This window comes from Hoplias malabaricus, chromosome 5, assembly GCF_029633855.1.
Source record: "Hoplias malabaricus isolate fHopMal1 chromosome 5, fHopMal1.hap1, whole genome shotgun sequence".
In the NCBI taxonomy this organism is placed as follows: domain Eukaryota; kingdom Metazoa; phylum Chordata; class Actinopteri; order Characiformes; family Erythrinidae; genus Hoplias; species Hoplias malabaricus.
This window is the reverse complement of record NC_089804.1, coordinates 34,322,347-34,348,849: the sequence shown is the minus strand read 5'-3', so window position 1 is coordinate 34,348,849 and position 26,503 is coordinate 34,322,347. Positions and strand designations below refer to the sequence as shown.

General features: G+C 42.8%; 1 protein-coding gene across 1 annotated transcript in view; it reads right to left on the bottom strand.

Moving 5' to 3' along the window:
• The window catches only part of erc2 (ELKS/RAB6-interacting/CAST family member 2), a 47,810-nt gene that overhangs the window by 3,263 nt on the left and 18,044 nt on the right, over nt 1-26,503 (bottom strand). Inside the window, exons 2-16 of the mRNA XM_066671152.1 lie at nt 25,424-25,861; nt 25,040-25,114; nt 23,138-23,293; nt 21,487-21,654; nt 19,885-20,052; nt 17,333-17,470; nt 15,784-15,924; nt 15,184-15,324; nt 13,689-13,891; nt 6,250-6,261; nt 5,497-5,614; nt 3,475-3,635; nt 3,244-3,391; nt 2,300-2,863; nt 1,543-1,602 (exon numbers count right to left, since the gene is read on the bottom strand). Of these exons, the coding sequence (XP_066527249.1) occupies nt 1,576-1,602; nt 2,300-2,863; nt 3,244-3,391; nt 3,475-3,635; nt 5,497-5,614; nt 6,250-6,261; nt 13,689-13,891; nt 15,184-15,324; nt 15,784-15,924; nt 17,333-17,470; nt 19,885-20,052; nt 21,487-21,654; nt 23,138-23,293; nt 25,040-25,114; nt 25,424-25,861 (2,658 nt within the window). The 3' untranslated portion in view covers nt 1,543-1,575. The remainder of the gene's footprint in view (nt 1-1,542; nt 1,603-2,299; nt 2,864-3,243; nt 3,392-3,474; nt 3,636-5,496; nt 5,615-6,249; nt 6,262-13,688; nt 13,892-15,183; nt 15,325-15,783; nt 15,925-17,332; nt 17,471-19,884; nt 20,053-21,486; nt 21,655-23,137; nt 23,294-25,039; nt 25,115-25,423; nt 25,862-26,503) is intronic.

The window sequence follows — 26,503 nt, the reverse complement described above, 5'->3', positions numbered from 1 at the left end:
TTCGTTTACAAATGAATACCTCATGAATACATTAATCAATACAAATGAATCATTTATGTGATATTATATTTCTGCATCAAATTGATAAATATATTTTGAATGTTGATATACAATTTCATGTTTAGGTATCCACTTCAGACTTTTGTTTATATATTTATATATTTATATATTTATATATTTTCTCCTCTTCCGATACAGTTTGTATATTGCTCCCTGCCAGAATGTAAACAGTTGACTGTCCTCATTGTAGTTGTTAGTTTGTTTTATAAATGTACAAATTGTATTAAGTGACAAAATGGACCCCGAAGATGGTTACAAGTGAAGATGTGATTGTCTCTCAAAAACAAAGCAATTACAAAAAAAGAACATAGTGTATTATACTCCATTATTAGGTGTGGTTTTGGTGAATGAAATGACAATGTTGATGTTGAATACTAACAGTTACCATAAAATGACAAAGTGGGAGAATGTTCAAACATTGAATCACTGTTATACATTACACAAAAAAGCTTATTTGTGCAGCTGATACTTAAATCACAATGATTTACTTCTTATCCATTACATCTGTGAGTAAAGGAATCTCCTTTCTCCTTTGTTCCTATTCAGTCTCTTTCCTGTGTGTGCATAATGGTGTATTACTGTAGTGTTGTCTTATGATTAGCTCACACCATTGACTTTCAATTTCACCCAGCTTTCAATTTCAAATAAGAATGATCCACTGCATGGTCCCTACTCTACTGGACTCTACTCTTTGGTCCCTGGAGGGTTTTCCACTCCCAGAGGTCCCCCCCTGAAATGCATCCAGTGTTGTCTCACAATCTTTTCTCTAAAGTGAACAGCTGTCTTAGGAAACCACAGCAAGGGCAGCAGTAACATTAAGCGCTGTTTACTCGTTGTGTTTTGGCGTTGGGACTGAAAACAGCTCCGTCATTAGTTCAGACAGATCAGTAGAGTTTCTTCCATCCTTGTTGCAGTGTCCCACTCTTGCTCTCGGCCACCGATCCAAGGAGCGTTTGAATCTCTTCAAAAGACCATGACAGAATTTTGTGAGCTGCTGTTGTGAGTCAGATAAAAACAAATGTGATCTCTGCTGTAGCTGGAGATTTTACAGACAGCAGGTTTGTGCTGGACATCTGCACTGCATGGTGTAGAGTGATGACTCTCTCTGGACAATCAGTGCTCCGCAAGGTTTAAATGTCACAAAGTTCCTAATCGACTCACTCAAACCATGAGAGAACAGCGGCTAAGAAAGAACCTGGTTCCTGGACCAAATACACCTGATGGAGAAGCAGAAAAGATGAGTAGAGTCCAGTAGAGTAGAGTAAGAACAGTGCAGTGGAAAAGCACAAAAAGAGAAGAACAGAGTGGTCCACACTTCAGTTCCTGTACTGAGAGACACTGGACATTCTCAGAACTTCCATTGACCACAGCACACACACTCAGGACTGAAGGAGTTGTTAACGTCAGCTATGTTATTGTTAAGGTGCACTAGTGGTTTCAGCAAAGTCATAAACAGTAAAAATAAGCACATGAGTATCTCACCCTTTAAATTATCAAAGCTTTGGTCTGGAGTTGTTACGCCCAAATGCCCTCCTCGTCGTCCTGAGAGAGGTCCGAGAGGAGAGAGAGGCAAGTTAGACAAGTTGGTGGTCAGTAGGAAAGCAGTGCCTTTTCATTTAGATTAAAAGAGCATTCATAACATTTAAATTCAGAATAAAGTCGGATGATGTAAAGCAGTGGTTCTCAGAGCAGCTCCAAGAGTTCACATCCTCATTCTCAGCACTGCAGTGACACTGATGTGGTGGTGGTGTCTTAGTGTGTGCTGTGCTGGTATGAGTGGATCAGACAGACTGAGAATAATCCATCGACCAAAAATATCCAGCTGACAGAGTCCTGTGTCCACTGAATGACAAGAGGACAACAAACACAAATTGTGCAGTGACAGATGAGTTCCTGTCTCTGACATTACATCTACAAGACTATATCTACCAACAAGGTAGAAGTGTCTAACAGTGTGGACAGTGAGTGGACACAGGGATTAAAAACTCCAGCATTGAGAATAATCCACAACCCAAATCATACCTCCTCTGTAGGGGTCCTGACCATTAAAAAGCATGTAAGGGGGCTAACAAAGTATGCAGAGCAACAGTAGTTACAGTCTGTACTATAACAGTGAAGCTGAAAGAGAGGACAGTGAGTAGAGAAACTAGTATAAAATGTAGAAAAAATGTAAAATTATATGAAACAATACAACAACAACAGTTATTATTATTATTATTATTATTATTATGGAACCCACCGGGTCTGGAGAGGGTCTGTTCAGTGGTCCGCGGGCGGGACCCCGGTGGTGAGGTGGTGGGTGACGAGGGTGGGGTCCGTGGGGAGCAGGGTGGTGAGGGTGTGCGGTCTGCTGAGGCGGCAGGGGTCCGTGCGGGTGCTGTTGGTGCTGAGGGTGTTGAGGATGTTGTTGGGGTAAGGGTCCAACGTGAGGGTGTTGAGGGTGGGGCTGTTGGGGCCTGGGTGGGTGTTGGTGGGGGCCTGGAGGCTGGGGGTGTTGAGGGTGTTGAGGGTACTGAGGCTGCGGTGCTTGTTGAGGATGAGGATGATGTGGAGGAGGTTGAGGGTGCTGTTGGTGCTGTGGGTGCTGCTGAGGGTGCTGTTGGTGCTGAGGGTGTTGAGGATGCTGTGGGTGAGTATAAGGAGGCTGTTGCTGAGGAAGAGGGGCGTGAGGATACATTGGCTGAGGCTGAGGTTGAGGCTGAATGTGTGGTGGCTGTGATTGTATATGATGTGGGGGTGCGTGGAGAGGGTGGTAGTGGTCATCTTCGTAGTTGTCCGCTATCAGTTTCATTCTGCTCTGCGTCTGTGTGGATTAAGAGCAGCAGAATTTATTTTATGGTCAGATTTTTTATAAATTCCTGCAAATGCGACTGTCGAGTTGCGGCAAGTTTACAAATTTGTAACTTAGATATACCACAGCAATCCTTAAGTTTGCTCTACTCCAAACCCTTAAAATTGTGAAAAGAGGTGTTGGAGATTCATGTCTCAGACAAAATGTTGCTTTCATCTTCCCATCTTCAGTATCATGTGATTGAAGGAGGTTTAGTGAAAGGATAGAATTGTCAACATTTTAAAAAAATATGAAAAATTGAAAAGCTAAGATTCCTTTTGTGGGAAACTGAAATAATTCAAGAAAACGATCTCTTAAACGATCTCTTAGTGTCGTGAGGTCTCAGTGCTCACCTGCTGCTTGAGCTGCTGCATCAGTCTGTCCTTTTCTCTCTTCAGCGACATCACTTCCTCCTGAGTCTTCTTTTTGTTGGAAGAGGAGAGCTCCAGCAGAGCAATGTTAGCATCCTTCTCACTGATAGCGGCCAGAAGAGCCTGCTGCCTGCACAGGAGCAGAGGCACAGGACAAGGGCGTCAGAGATGAGACTGAGAGGATGAGAAATAATTAACAGAAGCTTCTCTCACTTCATCTCCAGGATTTCTTCCAGCTGTTTGCGACGCTCCTGCCGGAGGTTGGTGAGGTGAGTGTCTCGCTCAGCCAGAGACTGCTGTGTGGACGAGAGACGCTGTTTTGTCGCATCCAGCTCCTGCCTTGTCTTCTCCAACAAACTCATAAGTTCCTCCATCTGAGAAAGAGAGAGAGAGAGATTTACTGATAATAAACGGGTATTATTGTGTAGTGTCCCTCTTTTACTGCAATAACAGTCTTCAAAAAAGATTTGAGACCGAATGTTCAGACATGCTGTGAGGATTTGATGGTGGCTGTGGGCTCATTACTCAGGTCAGGTTCTCATCCTAAATCTAGCCATTGGTTGTAGTCACATGATTTTGTTGGCATTGGCACCATAATGGGAAGCATTTATCTGGTTTCAGAGTACTTCACTAATGCATACAAATGGGAAAGATGAATAAAAAAGCCTCACAGCACTCAGAAGCACTGCATCTTTGTACTTGGAAGGTTAAGGATCCCACTGAATTGCAAAATGAGGAGAAAAATCTGTTCTACTCTGTTAGCTATATTAGCATTTACATCATAGGATCTAATGGAAAACTGTTAGTATGTCAGACTCCAGTGTGATTCTCTGCTTGTGTCTGAATCTGAGTGAGTTATACATACACAGATCATATACGAGGTTCTGTTAAGAGTCTTATTATCCACATGTAGGAGACTACAAGCACAAGCCACATATTCTGTTGTCTCATACATATTTACAGTGTAGATAAAATGACTACACTGACACTGCACTGTGAGAGTGGGGAATAATGTTTTATTGTGACTTTACGCTTAAATAATTTCTGGTTTGGTTTAAAGTTAAATAAATAAAATAGTTGTTTAAAAATGTGAGATGAAGTTTACACACCACAGCTAAAATAATGCTAATTCCAAATCTCTCCCTACACCCTATGTAGGGCACAGTGCAGGTGATAAATAACAGTTTCTGCACTCATGTAGTTTACTGTAAGTCTGATTGCAAAACAACTATTTAGCTATAAGTTTCATGTCTTCCTTTTAAACCAATCTTGGTGTATAAGTCTTTTTTTTATTCGTCAAAGTGCTCTATGAAGGGAATATGGTGCTATTTGGGATACAGCATGGGCCTCTGATAAATGACAGATGGAGAAGGGCTCTGTTTACAAATGTGACGTAGATAAATGTGTTAATGTTTACTGATGTCCCAATCAAGTTTTTATTTATAAAATTAGCCCAGTGTATCTGCCTGACACTGAATATCTCACATTAAAAAGAAATTGCCTGCACCCAAGCTGCTGCTTTTTTTTTAAAAAAAAGTACGCAAAAGGTGTCTTTACAAAGTAAAGTATTGCAGTATTGCAATAGTAAAAGTAGAACATTTGAAAACTAGTAAACTAATATAATACCTATGCTCAAGCAGCTTAATATTCATAGTCACAACAAACAAAAACCACAGTTCCCTGAGCTGAGTTACTGCTGCCGCTTCAGACTTTTATTTAAACTCTGCAGATGACTTTTAATTTGAAATGACAAATACAGGAAATGGAGACATGATGTCACTTGACTGTGGAGTGACATCAGAGTGGCCAGCAGAGTAAGATCACAACTTTTTACAAAGTTCACATTTACAAAGCGTGCTACACTCAGAAACACTGGCGCTGGAGGGAATATTCCCATTGGTAATAGGACAGAGGTTAGGATCAAGTTTGGGACATCCTCACTTATATTTATTTAATTTTAATGTCTATATGAGAAATATAGGTATTAAAAATAAAAATAGAACAATTTAAATGTTTTTGTGAGTAATGAGTCCTCAGGAGAGCAGCTACACATGTCACATGAAACCTGAAGATTTAATGGAGTGTCATCACTCCAGGGAATAGAGATCTTCACAGCACAGTGCTAACAGGCTCTTTATAACCCTCTCACCAACGCTTGGCAGTGAAAATGGAGATATTACTGTTATCTAAAAGAGCAGAGAGAACATTAACACACACACGCACACACACACACACCTTGGGGTTGTCAATGGGGTTGTCCTTGCGAGGGTCCTGTAAGATGCTGCTGCCCTTCTTCTCCACCTGCTGGCCGAGCTTGATATTGGGCCCTTTCTTGTTTTGGTCTTTGCCTTGTCTGTAAAATAAAGGACAGATTAAAACGAATAGTGGATCGAAGTTAATTTTTTATTTTTATTATAATTATTATATTAATATTATTATATATTATAATATTATTATAATAATCGATAAAGCTCTAAGGACACTGTTGTGGGCAGTGTCTGAGATATGAATGTCTCTACACATCCCTGACAACTAGTTTTGATTGTTTACCAAACATAATCAGCCATATCTGTTTCTACAGAAAATCAGTGCATCACATGCTGTGCACCTTTTCTTTAGAGTAAATTGTATATTTTTCTAATGGCTGTAGCTGAATAATTCAGATTTGCTTATCACAATTTTTAAGCAAATCTTGAACAATTGAACAGTTACAAGGGGACACTTTCTATAAAAGGATGGAGAATAATTCTAGTTATTATAGCTACAGCACAGCTAGTTGTTAAAAGGGGTTTGAAGTAAACAGGACACAGCAATATTGGATTTTAACCAACTACACAGCCATGAGCAACCAAACGAGACACAAATGAGACATCTGTCATGATCTTCAGGTGAGTTATTAATGATAAAGACAGCATCGTACAGATGGAGAGAGCGAGAGAAAGAAAGGAAGCGAGGATAGGAAGAGAAACCTACAAGGTTTCAACTTACCTAGGAGCAAGGCTGCGGGGCATGAAGAACAGAAGGAAGGAAGAGGAGGAAAACCAGGAGCAAAAGTGAGAGGAGGAATCACACAGAAGATGTTGAGAAAGAGGAGAGAAAGGAGAGGAGGAAAGAAATTTAGCACAGTGGAAGAGGAGGAAGAAACACATCACAAAACGTAACCTGAGAAAGGGGACGTGGGTTCAAAGGAAAGTAAATGCAGGGTGCTGCTTCATCATCATCATCATCATCATCATCATGGTGAGAAAGATGCCACTGGGTTCGGCTCAATAGAGCCCACATGCAGTGATCACTTCAGCCCAGGGACAAGAGAGAGAGAGAGAGAGAGAGAGAGAGAGAGAGAGAGAGAGAGAGAGAGAGAGAGAGAGAGAGCAAGGGGTCAAGGAAGCAAGGCTGCTAGGGAACAAATATGCAACCATCCATCAAACAAAACAGCAAACAACCAGAGACAATGAACTCTGTCAGGGATCAAAACAAACGTCCTGCCATCCTGCAGACGCAGCTCAGTCTGAGAACATGAGAACACAAGCCACTGCTAACTCCGTTAAGCCTTAAAGGAATCGTTCACCCACAGATGCTAACGTGGCTAACAAATAATGCTACAAGGGGACCAGCTATGAAATTGTAACCTTCGTATAACTTTGTTATAGTGGGTAAAAACACAGCCCTAAACACAGGAAGGAGAATTTTGATTTAAATCTCAGGCAGGAAGAGCACAATATCAGAAAACAAAATCCTTGAGCATTAGTGCTAACACTGAATTAGCCTAACTCTGTCTTAGCATAGGCTGGACTTATACAAATCCTTTGTTAAATAATGCACATTTTTATTATTGAAAGGTCTCACATGTTTGGTTTATATCTAATGCGCAAACTAACTAGCTCACTCAAAACTTGCTCACCGGACTAATAAATAAACAGTGAATTAGCTAGCAAGCTCATAAACAAAATAACCCACTAACATACTATAAAACTAAATTAAATAATAATACACTAAACAAGTAAAAATAAAGGGTTAGCTGAAGGTAGGCTGAAGATTCTCTAAGGGAAGCTGTTATCACTGAAGAAACTATGGGCCTCATTCATGAAACATGACAGAACGAATTTGTGCTTAAATCACTTTTTTTTAAAATAAATATCCAGATTCATTAATATGTTTGTAGTCTCAAAATGTTCATAGGTACAAATGAAATTTACACCTGCTCCTGAAAACGCGTAAAGTGTGCTTAATGTGTGAAAGATCCTAAAAGTATCATCTTACCTGGCTGAATTTTAAATAAAAATTAATAAAAACACATGAATTAAATAAATAAATAATAAATTAATTAATAATCAGACAAAATTTTACAAAACGGTCCTCTTCCTAATACCACCTTTAATTCAGAGCAATTTCCAGTAGCTAAAGGGCAATTGCTTACTGAATTATTTTGATACTCGTGTAGTCAGACAGTTGCTTAATGTAGATCATTGCAATATAAAAGAATTTAAAGTCTGTAACCTGTGTTAATAGCTGATGTTGTGCTGCTGCTGCTGGATTTAACCAACAGCTCTGCACAGAGAACTTTAATATCTTTGGAGACAATACAGGTTTTTCAGTCGTTCATTCATTATCTGTAACCGCTTATCCAATTCAGGGTCGCGGTGGGTCCAGAGCCTACCTGGAATCAATGGGCGCAAGGCGGCAATACACCCTGGAGGGGGCGCCAGTCCTTCACAGGGCAACACAGACACACAGACATTCACACCTACGGACACTTTTTTTGAGTCGCCAATCCACCTACCAACGTGTGTTTTTGGACTGTGGGAGGAAACCGGAGCACCCGGAGGAAACCCACAGGCATTTATCCCTCTATGAGAAACCACAGAGTGTCAAATGGTGGCAAAACACATAGAAGGAGCTTGTGTCAAGAATAGAATGAATTTAGCTTCCCTGCCTTTAACAAAACCACACAGGACCAACTTCAGTGAACATGCAGTAGTGTGCAAATGTCTTAGACCCTTAAAATCATCATCTTATAAATAAGAGTGGTGCTTGTATAAAATTGTATATAACCGTAAATACAAAATAGGACATTCTTTTCTAAAATAATCTTAATTTGTCTTAATCTTAAAGTAATCTTAAATCTTAAAATCCCTATATGTGCATTATTGAAAGAGAGGTAACTGGCATTTTAATCAATACAAGGTGTATCTAAACTACTGTTTACAGATATATGAAGCATCAACTTGATGAGGGCTGAATATTTTATTAAGGCTGTGAAACACTAGGGGGCGCTAATAAAGTGGGGAACTGTACAACAATCACAGTGTGCAGCCTTGATTCATGTAAGCAACGTTAGCATTTCTGGGTGACTAATTCTTTTAACTCTGACTGGGAGGAAAGGGGAGGAGCCATTCAAGGGAGAGGGAGGGACAGGAAAGTGCAGAGAGGCTAAAATGGGGAGGGGAATGGGGTAGAGCAAAGGAGCTGATTGGTCAAGAGAGGAGAGTATGCAAATGAGAAATTAATCTTGAGAAATCATGAATAGGATTGTGTAGTCTCTTAGAAAGTCACTCAAAAAAAAAAAATCCAGACCAACATATAGCAGTTTGTGTGAGTGTCAGTGAATGGTTGAGTGTGTAAAACTGTCCACAGGTGTGTGTGTGTGTGTGTGTGTGTGTGTGTGATCGAGTGAGTGTGGGATGCCTGGTAATGGACTGGCGCCCTCTCCGGGGTGTATTCCTCCCCTGTGTCATTTGTCTGTGGCCCTTCTGTGACCCTAAAGAGGATGAAGAACTTACAGAAGATGAAGGAGTGAATGACTGAATGAAAAAAAATCCATAAATTCTTACTTTACAATAGAATATATATTTTGTAGATACTCTCTTTTGCCATTTGAGTAAAGTTGATATATGTTTGTGTGTGTGTGTGTGAGTGTAACTGAATGAGTGAATGTTTTGGGTGATCAGTGAACAGAATGATCAGAAACAACAGAGTGGACAGTGTGTGGAAGGGAGTATGAAAGCAAAAGCCAGGCTCATTAAAACGCACCAAGATTAAAATCTCTGCTTAAATTCATATTCATTTAATCACTCCTTTAATCTCGGTGTGTCTTTATGAATTATTCATGACATGCCAACACTACGACCACAAACTGACACACACAACAACAACAGGAAACCAGAACACTGAAAATTAAGCTTGTCACGTGTTTAACTGTGAAAACATAGCTGCTGTGTTTTTAAACTCATTAAAAAAAGATCAGAAATATAACACAAACTTCACATCGAGGGAAATTAACACATGCAAATTAGCAACTGAGGGTATTTACATAACAGCATGGACGTGATAGAGGCCTATGTACACCATCACAAAGAGACAAAACACAGCTGTCGCACACACACACACACTCACACATTTACTGTTATGTCTCTAATAGAGCAATATTAACGGAGACATACTCCCCATCTTCTCTACAGAGGAACACAGCCCTTTTCAGAATGTCCAATATCAGTGCCTGTTCCTTTAAATGATAATGAGCTGCTCGCTGTTCACCCCGACCCAAGCGTGCAGTGGTGAGGAACAAGTCTTTTAACAGTTTTCCCTCAGTTCTCTGCTCTTATTTCTCCTCGCACGTTGTGTCTGTTTCACTGCGTTTAATCCTTTGACCTGCTGCGTCTTTGCACTCTCACATAAACGTGGGTCCAGTACTGTGATGAAAGACTGTTACGAGGGGGCAGGCCAATTTTAAAATCACTTTCTTTCAGAAACACTCCTTTTAATTGTATTCTTTTTTCTCTATCTATGAAGATATGATTGTTACAGCTGTTTAGGAGCAGTTTCTGGACGTAGTGGAAAGGCAGAGGCAGTAACAGCTACATAAAGATGGCTACTTCATTCTGCAGATGGAGCACGGTGTCAGTCAGACATCAGGCAGAAAACAAGCAAACAGACAACAGGCAGTCAGGCTAGATGCAGACAGACAGGAGTGCAGAAATAAAACAGACAGACAGCAGGGACGGCCCCTCCAAGTCAACAAGGGAACCCTCCAGCAGTAAAGGTCCTGGTCAACTGAAGCTGTACCGGCTCTGTTTAAGATTTTACGTTTTACTCTGTAACAACTGTAGAGAAGTGATAATTCGGTATGAATCTGGAATAAACTCTGGTGGAGCTTTTACAGTGTGAGTGTTGTGTGTGTGTGTGTGGTGTTTACAATCTGCCAGTAATAACTGGGGAATGACATTTTCCAGTATGATACTTGCTGTATAGTATAGATGTAAAAATATTAATTTGTGCATTTATTCCTTCATTGTCTGTAACTGTTTATCCAATCCAGAGTTGCGGTGGGTCTGGAGCCTTCCCAGAATCACTGGGCACAAGGCAGGAACACACCATAGAGGAGGTGCCAGTCCTTCACAGGGCGACACACACTCTCACATTCCTCACATACTCACACCTAGGGTGGCTATTGAGTCGCCAATCCACCTACCAACGTGTGTTTTTGGCTGTGGGAGGACCCACGTGGACACGGGGAGAACACACTAACCTTCTCACAGTCACCCGCAGTGGGGCTTAAGCCCACAACCTCAAGGAGCTGTGTGACAGTGACACTACCTGCTGTACCACTGTGCCACACTTATACAGATTCATACTGAATAATCATCAGTCCACAGTTATTAGTAACAAACTCTACACACAGCACACACTGCAGATTCGTATTGGATTCAGTCACTTAATTGTACATACTGCTGATTGATACTGGATTAAATTCACTTCACTGTTATTAACATAATATTATTCCCTTTAGACACCACTCAGGCAGTGGATTCATACTGGATCAAAATAAATCCTGAATGTGTACACAGTGTGGATTCGTACTGGATTATAATCTCTCCAGTTATTAATGTCAGACCATAAACACTCCTCATGCTGCAGATTCACACCAGATGAAACTGACCCACGGGGATTCATTCACACTGTTTTATTTAAAAGATTCAATTTTAGAAGCCAATGGTCTTCATTTCTGTGAAGTCAGTTTTGTGGTTACTGATTGATTGGTTGAATGGTGTCAGAGCTGTGCCTGTTAAGTGTGTGTCTTCTGTCGACCAGGACGCTGGCTACAGACAGACAGCCGAGTGGAGAGCAGTGACCAGGGCAGAGCACTCACTTTCCCAGGAAATCCCACACCATACCCCCGATCTGCTGCGGGCCGGCGGCCACAGAGGGGTGTGGGTCAGCTGGGGCTCTGCCCGCAGGGCGGGGTGAGGGGCGGGGCAAGGTGGTAGGCGGACTGACAGGGGCGGAGTCAATGGGGTCATGTTTAGAGAGTGAAGAGTGTGGTGCGGTTGGGTTGGAGCAGAGTGAGGGAACAGCCAGTGAAGTAAAGAGTGAGAGAGATGGAGGGATTGAGAAAAAAGAGGGTGGAGTGATATGCCAAAGGAGAGAGAAATGGTAAATGTTCAAATGGGAAAACAATTGGAATTACAGTCATATATTAAAATCCCAGAAAGGATGATGGACAGAGAAAAGTAAAAAGAGAGAGGGATTTGGGAGGAGAAAAGAATGTGTAAAATAACACCAGAGGAAAGCGGGTAAAAGATGAAAGGAAAAAGGAAAAACAGGGGAGGAGGATGGCAAACAAAGGAACGAGAGATTTGGAAGAGGAAAAATGAAGGAGGAAAAGAGAAGGAGAAAAGGGAGAGAGTTTTGTAAAAGGAAAAAGAAGAAGAGTTAATCAGAGAGCAGTAAGACTGCGGCACACTTTCCCACTCAGGGATTAAACCTAGTCTTGGGCTAAATCCTTCTTTTAAAAGTAAACTTCTGTTCAAAACCCTGTACAGTCCAGGACTAGGCTTAATCCAGAGTTTAATCCCAGCTTAAACAGGGACAGTAACAGTGTGAGGACAGCTCTGACCCTGCTGAACCTCAGAGAGAGAGAGAGAGAGAGAGAGAGAGAGAGAGAGAGTTAAGGCATTGTAAAGACAGTAAAAGGTATAAAAAAGATAGAGAAGATGTAGAAAGAAGAGTAAAGGTGCAGTAAATGGGTAGTAAACACAGTAAAGTTGTAGTAAACCGTGTAGAAAACAAAGGTAAGTTTTAGTAAACACTGTAATGTGGTAGTAAACATATTAAAGATGTAGTAAATTTGTAGCAAACATGAGTGATTATTACTTTCTAAATACTTGAAATAAATGAAAATAATTCAACACTTTAAAGTAGAAAAATATGTGATTTATGACCACAAGAAAATTTACAAATGCTTTCAATTGACTCCTGAATGCCAAATTTTTTTTTGTTAAGGACTTAGAGACATCTGGAATCTACAGATTGGATGTAGAACTTTACCAGAAAAGGTTTTGAGTGTTCCAGATGTATTTATTTGATATTTATTCAAGTCTAAATAGAGGATCCCACGTGGTGTCCCATAGTATTCTTTTTTCAGCATCAAAAAATGTATTTTTGTTAAAAAAAAAATACTGTTTGTTTTATGAGTTACTACAAATATACAAATATGCAGGGTTTATGTTTGGGCTATGAAAAGCCATATTGGGCAATATTAGATTCTAACAAGCAATAATGGACTTACTAAGTGTGTAAATATTTGTCCTTTTTGAAAAATTCTGAGTAATTCTCCAAAGTGTCAAACAGTGTTCCGTTAGCTTGAACAAGGCGTTAAATGAATGGTTAGGGTGTCCTCTTGTGGCCATTAAAAGGTAAAGCATGATAATGTGCAATTCACCTTATAATACATTCATTCATTCATTCATTCATTATCTATAAGCGCTTATCCAGTTCAGGGTCGCGGTGGGTCCAGAGCCTACCTGGAATCATTGGACGCAAGGCGGGAATACACCCTGGAGGGGACGCCAGTCCTTCACAGGATAACACACATACTCAAACATTCACTCACACACTCACACCTACGGACACTTTTGAGTCGCCAATCCACCTACCAACCTTTGATTTTGGACTGTGGGAGGATACTGGAGCACCCGGAGGAAACCCACCCGGACACGGGGAGAACACACTAACTCCTCACAGACAGTCACCCGGAGCGGGAATCGAACCCACAACCTCCAGGTCCCTGGAGCTGTGTGCCGCCCACTTATAATAGAGAAGATGAAAAAAAAAATTAAGGATTGCAAATGGTTTGCTTGAGACACCACTCCAATGGAAAGAAGAGACTTCCAGCTTCCACGTAACACCTTCATCTTGCATATATCTTATAAAATATTAAAGTTATGAAGCAGAGAATGCACAGTAAATGTGTAGTAAGCACTAAATGTAGTGTACAAAAATGTAGTAAACTGTAAAGTTGTAGTAAACACGTTAAATATGCAGTAAAGGTGTAGTATACACTCTAAAGATGTAGTAAACAGTAAAGGTGTAGTAAACACTGTAAAGGTGTAGTACATTTGTAGCAAGGAGACTAAAGTGAAGGACCTCACCTCTCCAGCTCTGCAATCTTTTTGTCTTTGTCATTTTTCTCGGTCTCCACCTCTCGGAGGATCTCCAGCAGACGCTCCACCTCTGCCTGGGACTTATTTGACTCCTCCTTAAAGAAGCTCACCTCCTTCTCCAGCAGCTTCACACGATCCACAAAGTCCGGATTTCCCCTGGAGCCCTGCTGCACCTCCACTTCGTGGGCCTTCTGCATACACACACATACACACACACACCCACACACAGCCGAGAGATGGGTGTAGGGTCTGATTAAGGCCCATCCAACGTTGTCTGATAACAGGGGACTTATGAGATTACAGACTAATCCCCCTCCTCAGCTGCTCCTTTTGGATTTTGATGCTTTAAAATTCTGCAGTGATCCGTCTGCTTCCTGACATTCAGAAACAGCACGGTGTTTAATTGTTTGCCCACAGGAAGTAAACGACATGGCTAAGGTGCTGTAATTTGTATGTCATGGCTATATGATGTAAGCACAGTGGGCACGGAATAAATGTCAGCAGCAGGAATAAGATGCTGTGGAATGAATAGGTGGAGCTTCAGTGCCAAACACGGAATGGGTGAGGTTAATGTGCTGTACGTGGAATGGGCGGAGCTAATGTGCTGTAAGTGGAATGGTCGGAGCTAAGGTGCTGTAAGTGGAATGGGCGGGGCTAAGATGCTGTAAGTGGAATGGGCGGGGCTAAGGTGTTGTAAGTGAAATGGGCGGGGCTAAGGTGCTGTAATTTGTATGTCATGGCTGTATGATGTAAGCACAGTGGGCAGGGAATAAATGTCAGCAGCAGGAATAAGATGCTGTGGAATGAATAGGTGGAGCTTCAGTGCCAAACACGGAATGGGTGGGGTTAATGTGCTGTAAGTGGAATGGGCGGAGCTAAGGTGCTGTAAGTGGAATGGGCGGGGCTAATGTGCTGTAAGTGGAATGGTCGGAGCTAAGGTGCTGTAGGTGGAATGGGCGGGGCTAAGATGCTGTAAGTGGAATGGGCGGGGCTAAGGTGCTGTAATTTGTATGTCATGGCTATATGATGTAAGCACAATGAGCAGGGAATAAATGACAGCAGCAGAAATAAGATGCTGTGGAATGAATAGGTGGAGCTTCAGTGCCAAACATGGGGAATGGGTGGGGTTAAGGTTCTGTAAGTGGAATGGGTGAGGCTAAGGTGCTCTAAGTGGAATGGGTGGGGTTAAGGTGCTGTAAGTGGAATGGGCGGGGTTGAGGTGCTGTAAGTGGAATGGGCAGGGCTAAGGTGCTGTAAGTGGAGTGGGCGGGGCTACGGTGCTGTAAGTGGAATGGGCGGGGCTAAGGTGCTGTAAGTGGAATGGGTGGGGCTAAGGTGCTGTAAGTGGAATGGGTGGGGCTAAGGTGCTGTAAGTGGAATGGGTGGGGTTAAGGTACTGTAAAATATATGGGTGGGGATAAGGAAGATGCTATGGGCTGAATGGGTGGGGTTAAGGTGATGTGGGATGAATGGATGGAGCAACCTTCTGCAGCTGAGTCTCCAGTTTACTGCATTCCTCCTTCTTCTGCTCGATGGCGATCTCCAGAGACTTGAGCTTGGAGTCTTTCTTGAGGCCGGATGAGGCCAGGGACGAGGCATGCTCTTTCAGATCTATTAGACTGGACTAGAGAGAGAGAGAGAGAGAGAGAGAGAGAGAGACAGAGGGAGAGGGAGAGAGAGAGAGAGAGACAGAGAGACAGAGAGAGAATGAGAGAGAGACAGAGAGAGACAAGAGAGAGAAATGAGTGAAAGGCAGAATTAAAGCTGACAGATAGGACACTGGGAGAAAGACACACCCACACACACATGCAGTCGCACACACTCTCACACAGTGCACAGAGCACAGCTCTTCCAATGGTCCCACAGATATAAACACAGACTGACACACACATGGACACACTAACACACACTGACACAGACATGTAAGGACAAACACACGTCAGAGGCCACCCTTCAGGTCGCTATCTGTTCAAAATGACCATTGAGCGCAAGGTTATTTATGTGACTTGAATGGAAATTCAAGTCAAATAAATGCTCTATACACATTACACACAGGGACGCAGACACACACACTCAGTCCTACCTCCTTCTCTGTGAGCTCCACCTGCAGAGAGCTGACCTTCTCCTTCAAGTCTTTATTCTCTTTCTTATAGGACTCCAGCTCCTCCATTCTCTCCCTGTCCTCCCGCTCCCTCTGCTCCTTTAGACGCTCGATAATACGCTCCTGAAAACACACACACACACACACACACACACACACACACACACACACACACACACACACACACACACATTCAATATGCACACACTCATAATCAGTAACAGCTTTTGATGAGCACATATCAACAGGCTCAGAGGTGGTCAGACTACAAGGTGTGCCCCCCCAAAAAAGGACTGCAGGGGGGCGGTGGGTGAGAAGTACGTTTGCAAAAACACTGTCATAAAACTCTTTACTTTCTTATTTTCTACTAATTCAGTGGTTTATTTCTTTTTTTTTAAATAAAGAGTCAATATTAGCGTCAGGTGAGAAGTGGAACTCTGCCCAGACTGTGGTTCTAGAGGATGACTGACACATAGAAATAAATGTTTGTGTTCAGTTTGTTCACTACTGTGGATTTTCTTGAGAGAACACTTTGCTACACTGATGTTTACGGATTTTAAAAACTTCCTGCCATCCTTTGAATTTCAGGAGATAAAGGAGATCATTTCTGAAGATAAAATAGAACAAAGCACTGTGTTTTTATGCTTTTCATGGAAAGCTGCATTTTTATCAGATCATCTCTTCTCAGTGTCCAGCTTAGAGAGAGAGAGAGGGGGGGGGGAGAGAGAGAGAGAGAGAGAGAGAGAGAGAGAGACAGAGAGACAGTGAGAGAGAGAGGGAGAGAGAGGGGGAGAGAGAGAAAGAGAGAGGGGGAGAGAGAGACAGAGAGAGAGAGGGAGAGAGAGGGAGAGAGAGAGGGAGAGAAAGAGAGAGAGAGACAAAGAGAGAGAGGGAGAGAGAGAGAGAGAGAGAGAGAGAGAGAGAGAGAAAGAGACAGACAGAGAGAGACTAGAGGAGACTTCACTAACACACGCATATCTCCACAAACCAGCAGGAAACAGCCCTTTTTCACAAAGATAATCCCTCGGAGCAGGAAGCAGCCATTTCACCACCTCTTTATTCCACAATCTTTTATTCCTTATTCTTTTATTTTTACCCCTTTATGCTTTATATACTTTCTGCTTTTATGAGCACTTCAGACAGATGTACAGTAATTCACACTGCTGTCTACATCGTGATTCATTCTGCTGCTTTATGGACAGTAAAATCAATACCACAAAGGTTCATAGACTCTTTACTGAGTTCTCCAGCAGCTCATAACATTGTAACCCACAGCAATGGAAAATACCAAACAGGAGCTCTCCTTAATGGCCTTAAAGTCCACAACTGTGCTCAGATTTGCTACATAAAATAAACTCCACTCCCTCCAATATGTCTCTCATATTCCACGTCTCCTTTTTGTCTCATTCTGTTTCTCCTAAGGGGTTTTAGGAGGATCACCATTAGGTCTCTTGAGCCATTACAGAGCTACCTATGAGCAATAAAGGTTTCCCTCTTGTGGAATTCACACTGCTTGTTAGGAGTGATTCACCTTCTCGGACAGAGCCTCTTCCAGCGTGGCTAAAGCTGTGTCCGTGTTGGTGGAGTCCGTCTGCAGAGACTTGACTCTGTCCTTCAGGTTCCCCAGCTGTTTGTCTTTATCCCGCAGCTGTTCCTGAAGATTCTCAATCTGAGAGAGAGAGAGAGAGAGAGAGAGAGAGAGAGAGAGAGAGAGAGAGAGAGATTATTCTTTCCTTGGTTTGGACTCAACCTCAGCGGCTCCAACGGCCAATCAGACAAGTGGGGAAGGGTTACAAATAAACTAATATCAAAAATATTTATAACACAATTATAACACAGTGAGTGTGTTGCAGGTGTTTTTCTGTAAGGAGACTCAAGCTCTGAGTAACAGGACAAGCCCCTGTAAAAATGTATCAGAACTAGTGAAACCAGAGTGAGTTGGATTGGATCACAATAAGCTTCATGTTTTAACTTCACTTTGACAGAGAGTGAGAGAGAGAGAGGAGTGAGAAATAAAAGACAGGAAGGATAAAAGGGAGAGAGAAAGTAACTGAAAGGGAGTGAGGATAAGATGAGAATGTGGGTGGGACAGGAAGAGAGAGAGAGAAGAAGAAGAAGAAGGGAGGGAGAGTGACACTGCTGTATTTATAGCTCTGGCAGCAGCTACTGAAGCAGAAATACATTAAAGTCTCAGCCTTCGACACACACCCACAGAGACACAGTACACACACAGCCTCAACCATGCACACACACACGCACACATACACACACACATACACACACACACACACACACACACAGTACCACAGTTCACATCAACAATACACACCCGAAACACAAATACCCCCCCAAAAAAAGTCACACAAACAGACACACACACAACATCAACAATACACTCCCAGTGGTGGACAAAGTACACAAAGCATGTACTTGAGTAAATGTACAGATACACATGGTAAAATATTACTCCAGTAAAAGCAGAAGTCCTTGTTGTAGATCCCCACGTGAGTAAAAGTATTTACCTTCAAATGTACTTAAGTATCAAATGTAAGTATCTAATGTCCTATTATAATTTTTGTAACAAGACTTATGTTTAACACATTGCAAGTGAAAAGAGTCTAGTGCTGCCCCTCCAAACCAGTAGAGGTCGCTTTCTCCTGAGTATTAAGCCCAAATTATGCTTCTCTGTTGAACCTATGCTGTAAACCTCATGTGCACCTCTCCAGAAATGTCTGGATTGGTCTGCAGTCGGACAAACATGGTTCAAGTTGCTCAAGTCAAAAAGTCCAGAAATATTAAGTCATCTACACTACCCTCCTTTAGGAACACTAGGCAAGATTGGGTTTTTTTCTGCTCCTGGGGCTCGGCCTAGTGCAATTAACTTATACAGCACTGTACTGAAATTGGCGTGGGGTGGGGGTGGTTTCCTAACTTCCTCCAAAAGCAACCTAGTGCAGTTTCTGTAGTGCTGAGCCAAGAGTAGCAATGACAGAATTTCTATTCACCCTATTACAGGTTGATGAAGCATCACAATGATTTTGAAGCTGTAATTTTAAGGTAAAAATATTGCACAGTGTTCCTTTAAACTCTCTGTTTTGTTTACATAGTTGCAGAGTATAGTTTGAGTTATTTCTACATTTCTGAGACACCTGTTTCTTAAACAGGCTACAGTTTAGTTTTTCGGACTTTTTACCTGATACCCGTTTTTGTCTTTTGGACTTGTTTCTTCTGGTTTTGACCTCGCTGCACGTATTGTGTTTAATAAATCCCCAACTGACTCTCACCCTCAGGGAGTGATTTGTGACAGCTACAGATCCGTAAAACCATGTGTATGAATGAAATAGTAGTTAGTGATGACTCAAATACAGCCGAATACTAAACAGTACAAATAAACAGTACAAAGTTCTGAGAACTGAAAATGATTACTTACAGTCTCAAATTAGCTCAACACTCAACACTAAAAAAGGTCTGCCTTGGTTATTATTGTATTTCACTTGTTATAGCACAGCTATTGTGTCTGTTCATCTCCTAGCAACAGTGCGGCTGTGTGTCGCGTGGAGAGCTGTATGAAGCAGGGAGATTTGTTCAGACACGTTACAGTTTTATCACAAATAAACCATGAGGAACAGCAGAATTTCATAATGTAGTGGAGTAAGAAACTTTAAAATGTATTATGCAGGGCGGCACAGTGGTGCAGCAGGTAGTGTCACAGTCACACAGCTCCAGGGACCTGAAGGTTGTGGGTTTGATTCCCGCTCCGGGTGACTGTGAGGAGTTTGGTGTTTTCTCCCCATGTCTGTGTGGGATAAATAACATTTACTTCATTATTGTCCACCACTGTACACACACACACACACACAACATCAGCAATACACACCCGAAAACAACACACACACACACACACACACACACACACACACATCTACAATACAGACCATAACTACCTGCAATGTCAACAATAAACTCCCAAAAACCACACACACAACCTCAGCAGTAAACCCTAATGTACAGGTCGTTGGTCCCTGTTTCCTGACCCCCACCCCAACCCCTCAACCTTTGACCCCTGTCTTGGGGATGACCTACTTTCTTCTGCAGGACATTTATCTTTCGCTCCTTGACCTCCAGCATGTCCTTCATGTCCCGGATTTCTCCAGCCAGTGTTCCTTTCTCCTCCGTCATGTCCTGCAGCTGCTTGCTCTTTTTGTTCAGGAAGGACTCCTTCTCCTCCAGCCGCAGCCTCAGGGCATCCACCTGCAACAAACGCAGATCCTCCATCAGCCCCCACACAGACCCTCTGTTAGCCCCCTACACAGACCCTCTGTTGGGCCCTTCACACAGACCCTCCATCGCCCCCCCCACAACTGGTTTGGTTCCAGTTTGTGAAGATATTTTGGAAAAATTTGGCACATTTCCACCAACATAAACAGATTCAGGAACCAGAAAAGTCAGTTCCCAACTGGAACCACAGAACAGTGGGTTCTTCATCAGGAACTGTGACAGCGTCTATTGGTGAGAGTAGATAAAGAAGCTCCAGAAAGAGCTCAGAGTGGCGTAATGGAGCTGGACGGGTGATTTATAAGGTGTTATATCGTCCTCTATAGGGTTCGGGGTAAAGAGCCTTTCCTTCTTAAAAGGATAAACAGAAAATAGGGATTTGGAAAGAAAATCAGGAAAATACTGCTTCTGTTTGTTTCTGGGGCTGTGTTCAGTGCAACACGAGGAGAGTTGACTAGTTTTATCCACTGCTACAGTCCACGAGCTGAGCAGCTCTGGATCCACACTCTGAAAATCCCCATTGGTGACAGAGAGAATCCTATCTCACTCTGATCTGACCATGCTGTAAATAGTGGACAAACCATGACTCTGTCCTGACTCTATACGTTTATCTCTGGCTCTGGAGCTGAATTCATACACAGTGACATAGGAACTCAGCCCTGCAGTGCACCCCTGGTGACGTATCCTTGGTTCCCATCAAAACCGGTGGAAACATGGGGGGCTGTTTCACTAGAGAGAACCAAGAATCCAGGAATCATGAAGGGGACTTGTTCAAGAACCGAAGTTGTTTTGGTGGAAAAGGGTTTTCTCTGACCACAGCACAGCTACTGTCTGCACAAGCCTCTAATCACTGAGAGAACTCAGATTCAGATTCACTGCTGCATTTAGAAACATCCCTCGCTCTGATAAGATCTGGACAGTGGTGATGATACTATGGTGGTCCTTTGTCATTGGTGAAAGGGGTGCTGACAGTTTGAGTAGCAACATTCACAGGCCCCATCCACACAGTTCCGTTTAGGAAAATATCTCCATCTAGACAAATACGAAAATGGTGGCATCTTAACGGTGCATGTTTGAGTTTCAGACAGATAGGCTGATACGCTGTGTGACATCAGTGATTCAGAAAAGCTGCATTTTCCTTGTCCACCTACAACACTGTTTTAATGTGGGTGGGACGAACAAATGCAGACAAAACCTCAATTTTTTTACAAATAAATAGATGCATGTGGGCGGGGCCAAATACTGATAGGTGTTTCTGATAAAATATAGTTTGGGCTTATCATGTAAATATAACCTTCATGTCCATGTTACAGAAAGGTACAAGCATATGTGTGTGTGTGTGTGTGTGTGTGTGTGTGAGTGTTTGTGTGTGTGTGTGTGTCTGTGTATGTGTGTGTGTGTGTGTGAGACCTCCGTCTGCAGAATAGCAGCACGCTGCTCTTTAGCTGTCAATGACTCCTTCAGAACCTCAATGTGCTGTTTACAGTCGGAATTTTGATTGTTCAGAGTCTCCAGCTTCGTCTGAAGAGCCAACAACTCAGACTCCTTTTTAGATAACTCCTGCTTCAACTGATCAATCTGCGAGAGAGAGAGAGAGAGAGAGAGAGAGAGAGAGAGAGAGAGAGAGAGGGAGAGAGAGAGAATGAGTATTTATTCCATATGATCTGTTTATGCCCAGCACCTAAGGCATAATCATTGGTGCTTAACACACTTGGAGGAAAACACTAACTGACCAATGTGTTTTGTTTTTTTTTTTTGTTTTTTTTTACATTAGACAGTTTAACAGACAGCTGAGTGGGCTAGAGGGAGTGGGATGGCCATACTCCACACCCAGAGAGAGAGAGAGAGAGAGAGAGAGAGAGAGACAGAGAGAGAGAGAGACTTACTATGAGCAAGACCACAGATTACAGCAAACAAACCGCATCCATCAGACTGTGGAGCTGCTGCCCGTAAACATACATTTCTCTTCCTCTTTCCCTCTCCTACTCCTTCCCTATATCCCTCTCCCCCTCTCCCTCTCTACCTCCTTCTCTCTCTCTCTCTCTCTCCCTCTCCCTCCATTCACTATGCAGCAATGATGTATGATTGATGAACACTACGCTAAAAATGTAGTAACAAACTCCCTGATGACTCTAAACGCAGCTTGGCTTCGCTGTAAACACTGCACTGTGTGCAAAAGTGTCCAAAATAACAGTTGCGGCTTTTCTGCTGAATGACACACTATGAGGTCAAATATATTACAAATTTCTACAAAATTTTAATGTCTTATTTAAGTTTTAAGCACTTTGTTTTTATGGAATCTCTAAAAGGCTTTGCTTTTTTTTTTTACAGACACTGATGCTGCTTTTCCACTGCAGTCTCTATTCTACTTGGATTTTCTGCTTCTACATGAGGTAAATTTGATCCTGGTCCTGGGACTGGGTTCTTGATTAGAGCCAGATCTGTTGTGGTTCCGAGCAAGCCAAGTAGGGACTAAATCGTGATGTGTAACCCTTGCAAAGCATTGATTGTCCAGAGAGAGTCAAACTCTCCATCTGTAAAATCACGAGCTACAGCAGAGATCACATTTGGTTTATCCGACTCACAACAGCAGCTCAAAAATAACACCTTGGTCATTTGAAGTTGTTCAAATTCTCAGACGAAAGAATCCAACGAGAGCTGATGCGAACTCTACTGATCTGTCTGAACTGATTACAGAGCTGTGTTTAGTCTCAAACAACAACAACATGCCAAAACATAATGAGTAAACAACACTTAATGTTACGGCCGCCGTTATTGTGTTTTCCAAAGCCTGCTGTTTCTGTTAGAGATGGGGTTTTGAAACAGTGGGGGGGGTGTGGGAGTGGAAAACCAACCATGGACCATGTGTTGTAAAAGCATGATTAGCTTTCTCCTCCCAGCGTGTAGAGCTGTCCAGTGTTGTGTTAGCAGTTCAGCATAACCCAGTGGAGCATCGTGTCTCTTGTGACACAGTGTGTGATTTGGACAGTCTCAGATATACAAAATAAACGCATCAAATTTAAATGTTAACAAACATGAGAGTGGAGTAAACAAGACCCACCTTGGTCTTCATGAACTTGGAGTGGTTCTTATACACCTCCATCTGCTTGATCTCTTCTTCCCGGTCCTCAGTGGTCAGCAGGCCGTTGGCTTTGAGCATCTGGATCTCGTCCTCCAGGTCGCGGATGTTACGCTCCAGCGAGGCAATCTTCGTGTCCTGCGAGAGGAGTTGGGAGAAGAAATTAGCCTGGCTTAGCTCCATCATGCTTGTCTAACACAGGTTCCAGGGAGAAGGGAAAGAGAGAGGGGGGGGGGGATAGAGAGAGAGGCTGTGGGTGTAGAAAGAAGGAAAGGAAGAAGGAGAGAAAGAATAAAGGAGAGAATCTGCAGCGCTGCAGCAGAATCCTCCTCCTCCTCCTTCAACTCTCATGCTAATGGATTAGCATCTAATCACCATTGGGTAAAACTGAGCATACATCCATCCGCCAGCAGCTACAGCACAGGAGCGACAGATGAGAGACGGACGAGAGAGAGAGAGAGAGAGAGAGGGAGAGGGAAAGTGTGTGTGTGTGTGTGTGTGTGTCCTCAGGTCAGAGTAAAACCGTGAGTGCAGGGTTAGCTGCTTCTGAGGTTTTTAAATAAATAATACAATGTCTTTAAGATTAGCCACGGTCCATCTCCCAGTCCAACTCAGAAGAAACCCCTCTCTCTCTCTCTCTCTCTCTCTCTCTCTCTCTCACTCTCTCTCCATTTACTCCCTCTTTTCTCCATTCTCTCTCTCTATCTCACGCTCACCATTCACTCTCAATCTCTCTCTCCATTTACTCCCTCTTTTCTCCATTCACTCTCTCTCTCTTTCTCTCTCTCTCCCTCTCTCTCTAATTATATACATTATATTTCATGCAATTCCAGACACACACACACGGATAGAAGGTGTACACTGCAAGGTTATTTAAACACACATCTAAATCTTTACATGTAAACAATTTTCTTTAATGGTTAAGAAGTAAAGAGCTAAAGCATAAAGCAGGTCTCCTGCTCTAAATCCCAGCAAGACCTGTTTACATTTTAGCATCCAGTTTAGCCTGTTAGCATGTTGCCTCCCTACGCTCCCCCTGAAACAAACACTACTGCACTCACAACCTTCTCCATTCACACAAGCACCTGCTGTCTCTCTCCTTCCCTTACGTATCTCTCCTGTCTCTGTCTCTCTCTCCTCTTCCTCTCTTCCTCTCTCTCTGCATTAGTGCTTCTCACTGTTGTAAACACCCCCCCCGCTGTTCCCATGGCAACAGCATCCAGAGTAGAGGGCGCTATGGGAACTGATGCTGAACTGGCCTTTACACAAATAGTGACAGCCTCAGCGTGGTGCATTGTGGGTAAGGAAATAAAAGGCTGAACGTTGTTTGGCTGTACTTAATGTCTGTTAGTTTTGATTAAGCAGTGGAGGATTCTGGGTAATACTCAGGGAGAGTCCAATCAGAAGGGCCCTGTGGGGTGTGTAGTATGTGTATTGTGTGTGTGTGTGTGTGTGTGTGTGTGTGAGAGAGAAAGAGATAGTGAGAGAGAGAGAGAGAGAGGGAGAGAGAGAGAGAGAGAGAGGTATGAGGTCATCCTTTATTTTTAGCGGTGTGTGTAATAGTTCCGCTGGTGGGGAGGTGGCACACACACACACACACACACACACACTGTTCCATCCGCAGCCCACAGAGCCTGTCCTCTTCTTCCTCTGGTATCTCTCTCACTCTCTCATCATTTTTTCATGTGTTTGTTCTCTGTGTTTTTGTCGTCGCTATTCTAAACACAGATAAAATAACTGCATCCTCCAGCAAGAATAATCTGCAGTCAACTCCATATTCTCAAAATTTAACTCCACATTTAAGTCCATATTTAACTCTACATTTTCCCCTCTTACAACAGCAGTGTAGAGTTCAGACTGCAGCAGTAAAGGCTCCACTCTTACCTTCATTTCTATGATGGTCTGCAGGGCTTTAGTTTTGCTGGGGTCCTGATGTAGCTGGTTTCTGCGATGAAGTTCCTGGAGGAAGAGATATTAAATATATATATATATATATATATATATATATATATATATATATATATATTTTATATATATAAATATATATATTGTGTATTTCACATCACAAGCAGTTCTGAGGTCATGCATTTCTCAGGAGATGATCCAGAGCAAAGCTTTCTACAGTGTGCTTTATCTCTAAATATCATGCTCAGATCTGTATATACCTTTTTATGTGTCCTTGCTGTTGTGAGAGTGTAAATAAAACAAACAATAAATATAATTATTAAATTGTAAATCTCCCTCACAACATCTCCTTTTTTCTCGTACCTCTCTGAGGTGGATGTTTTCTTTCTCCTTCTGGTCAAGGATGACCTCCAGGTGACCGAGCTGGGCCTCTGCCTCCGCGATGCGGCGTGCTCGCTCCTGCTCCTCCTCCTCAGATGCTCTTCCAGGCCCCGGGGGCAGCCCTTTGCTCTGCAGCATCTCCAGCAGCTTCTTGATTGACTCGTCCCGGGCACCGAGAGTCTGCTTCTGCGTCTCAATCCTCAGCTCCATCTCCTCCAGCGTCTTCCTCAGGAGGAAGAGCTCCTTGGCCTGCCGGTCGTGCTCGGCCTGCAGCCGGCGAAAGTTCTCCTCCGTCAGCTCGATGGTGGTGAAGTGCTCGCTCCCTGGACCCCGGGGGCCACTCTCCTGTTGGAGAAGCTGGTTCAGGTCTCTTTGAGTCCTCAGCTCATCCTGGAGAGCCTGGATCGTCATCTGAAGGTGCTGCAGGAGAGAGGATGGGATAATTCACTGGGTTATTACTTATGTGTTAACCAGGGTAGGGACAGTTCACTGAAGACTTTTGCAGAGATGTAAATAAAGTCACTCAGAGTGGTCGGACTGGATCAAAAAAAGTAAGTAAAAAAAATAAGAAAATCAAACCAAACTTTATATAGATCCAAAAAAGAGAGAAAACTCACTGAAGAACAAAAAGACAGAGACCAAACCAAAAAAAAAAATCAGAGGCCAAAAAAATAAAAAATAAAAAATAGTGAGAGAGTGAGAAAGAGTGCGAGAGCAGCACTGTCACCAGTGTGAGAGGAGCACACATATTCATCCACTTTATTTACACCTCTACCCTTTAATTATAGGGATCTGTGGGCTTGGGCCAGGGGTCTGTGGAGGTGGGTGGGGGTGGCATGGTCTACTGGGTTATAGCAGGAGTACAGAACAGAGGGAAGAAAGAATGAGTGCAGGAAAAGACTCTTAAATGCTAGAACCAGTCCTCCAACTAAACCAAGACATATGGAGAACATCACAAAAGAACATCAGGCAGAATCAGAGGAAACAGGCAGAGTCACACACACACACACACACACACACACTCAATGGAGACAGACCTTGGTCCTGCGAGCGTCCAGCAGA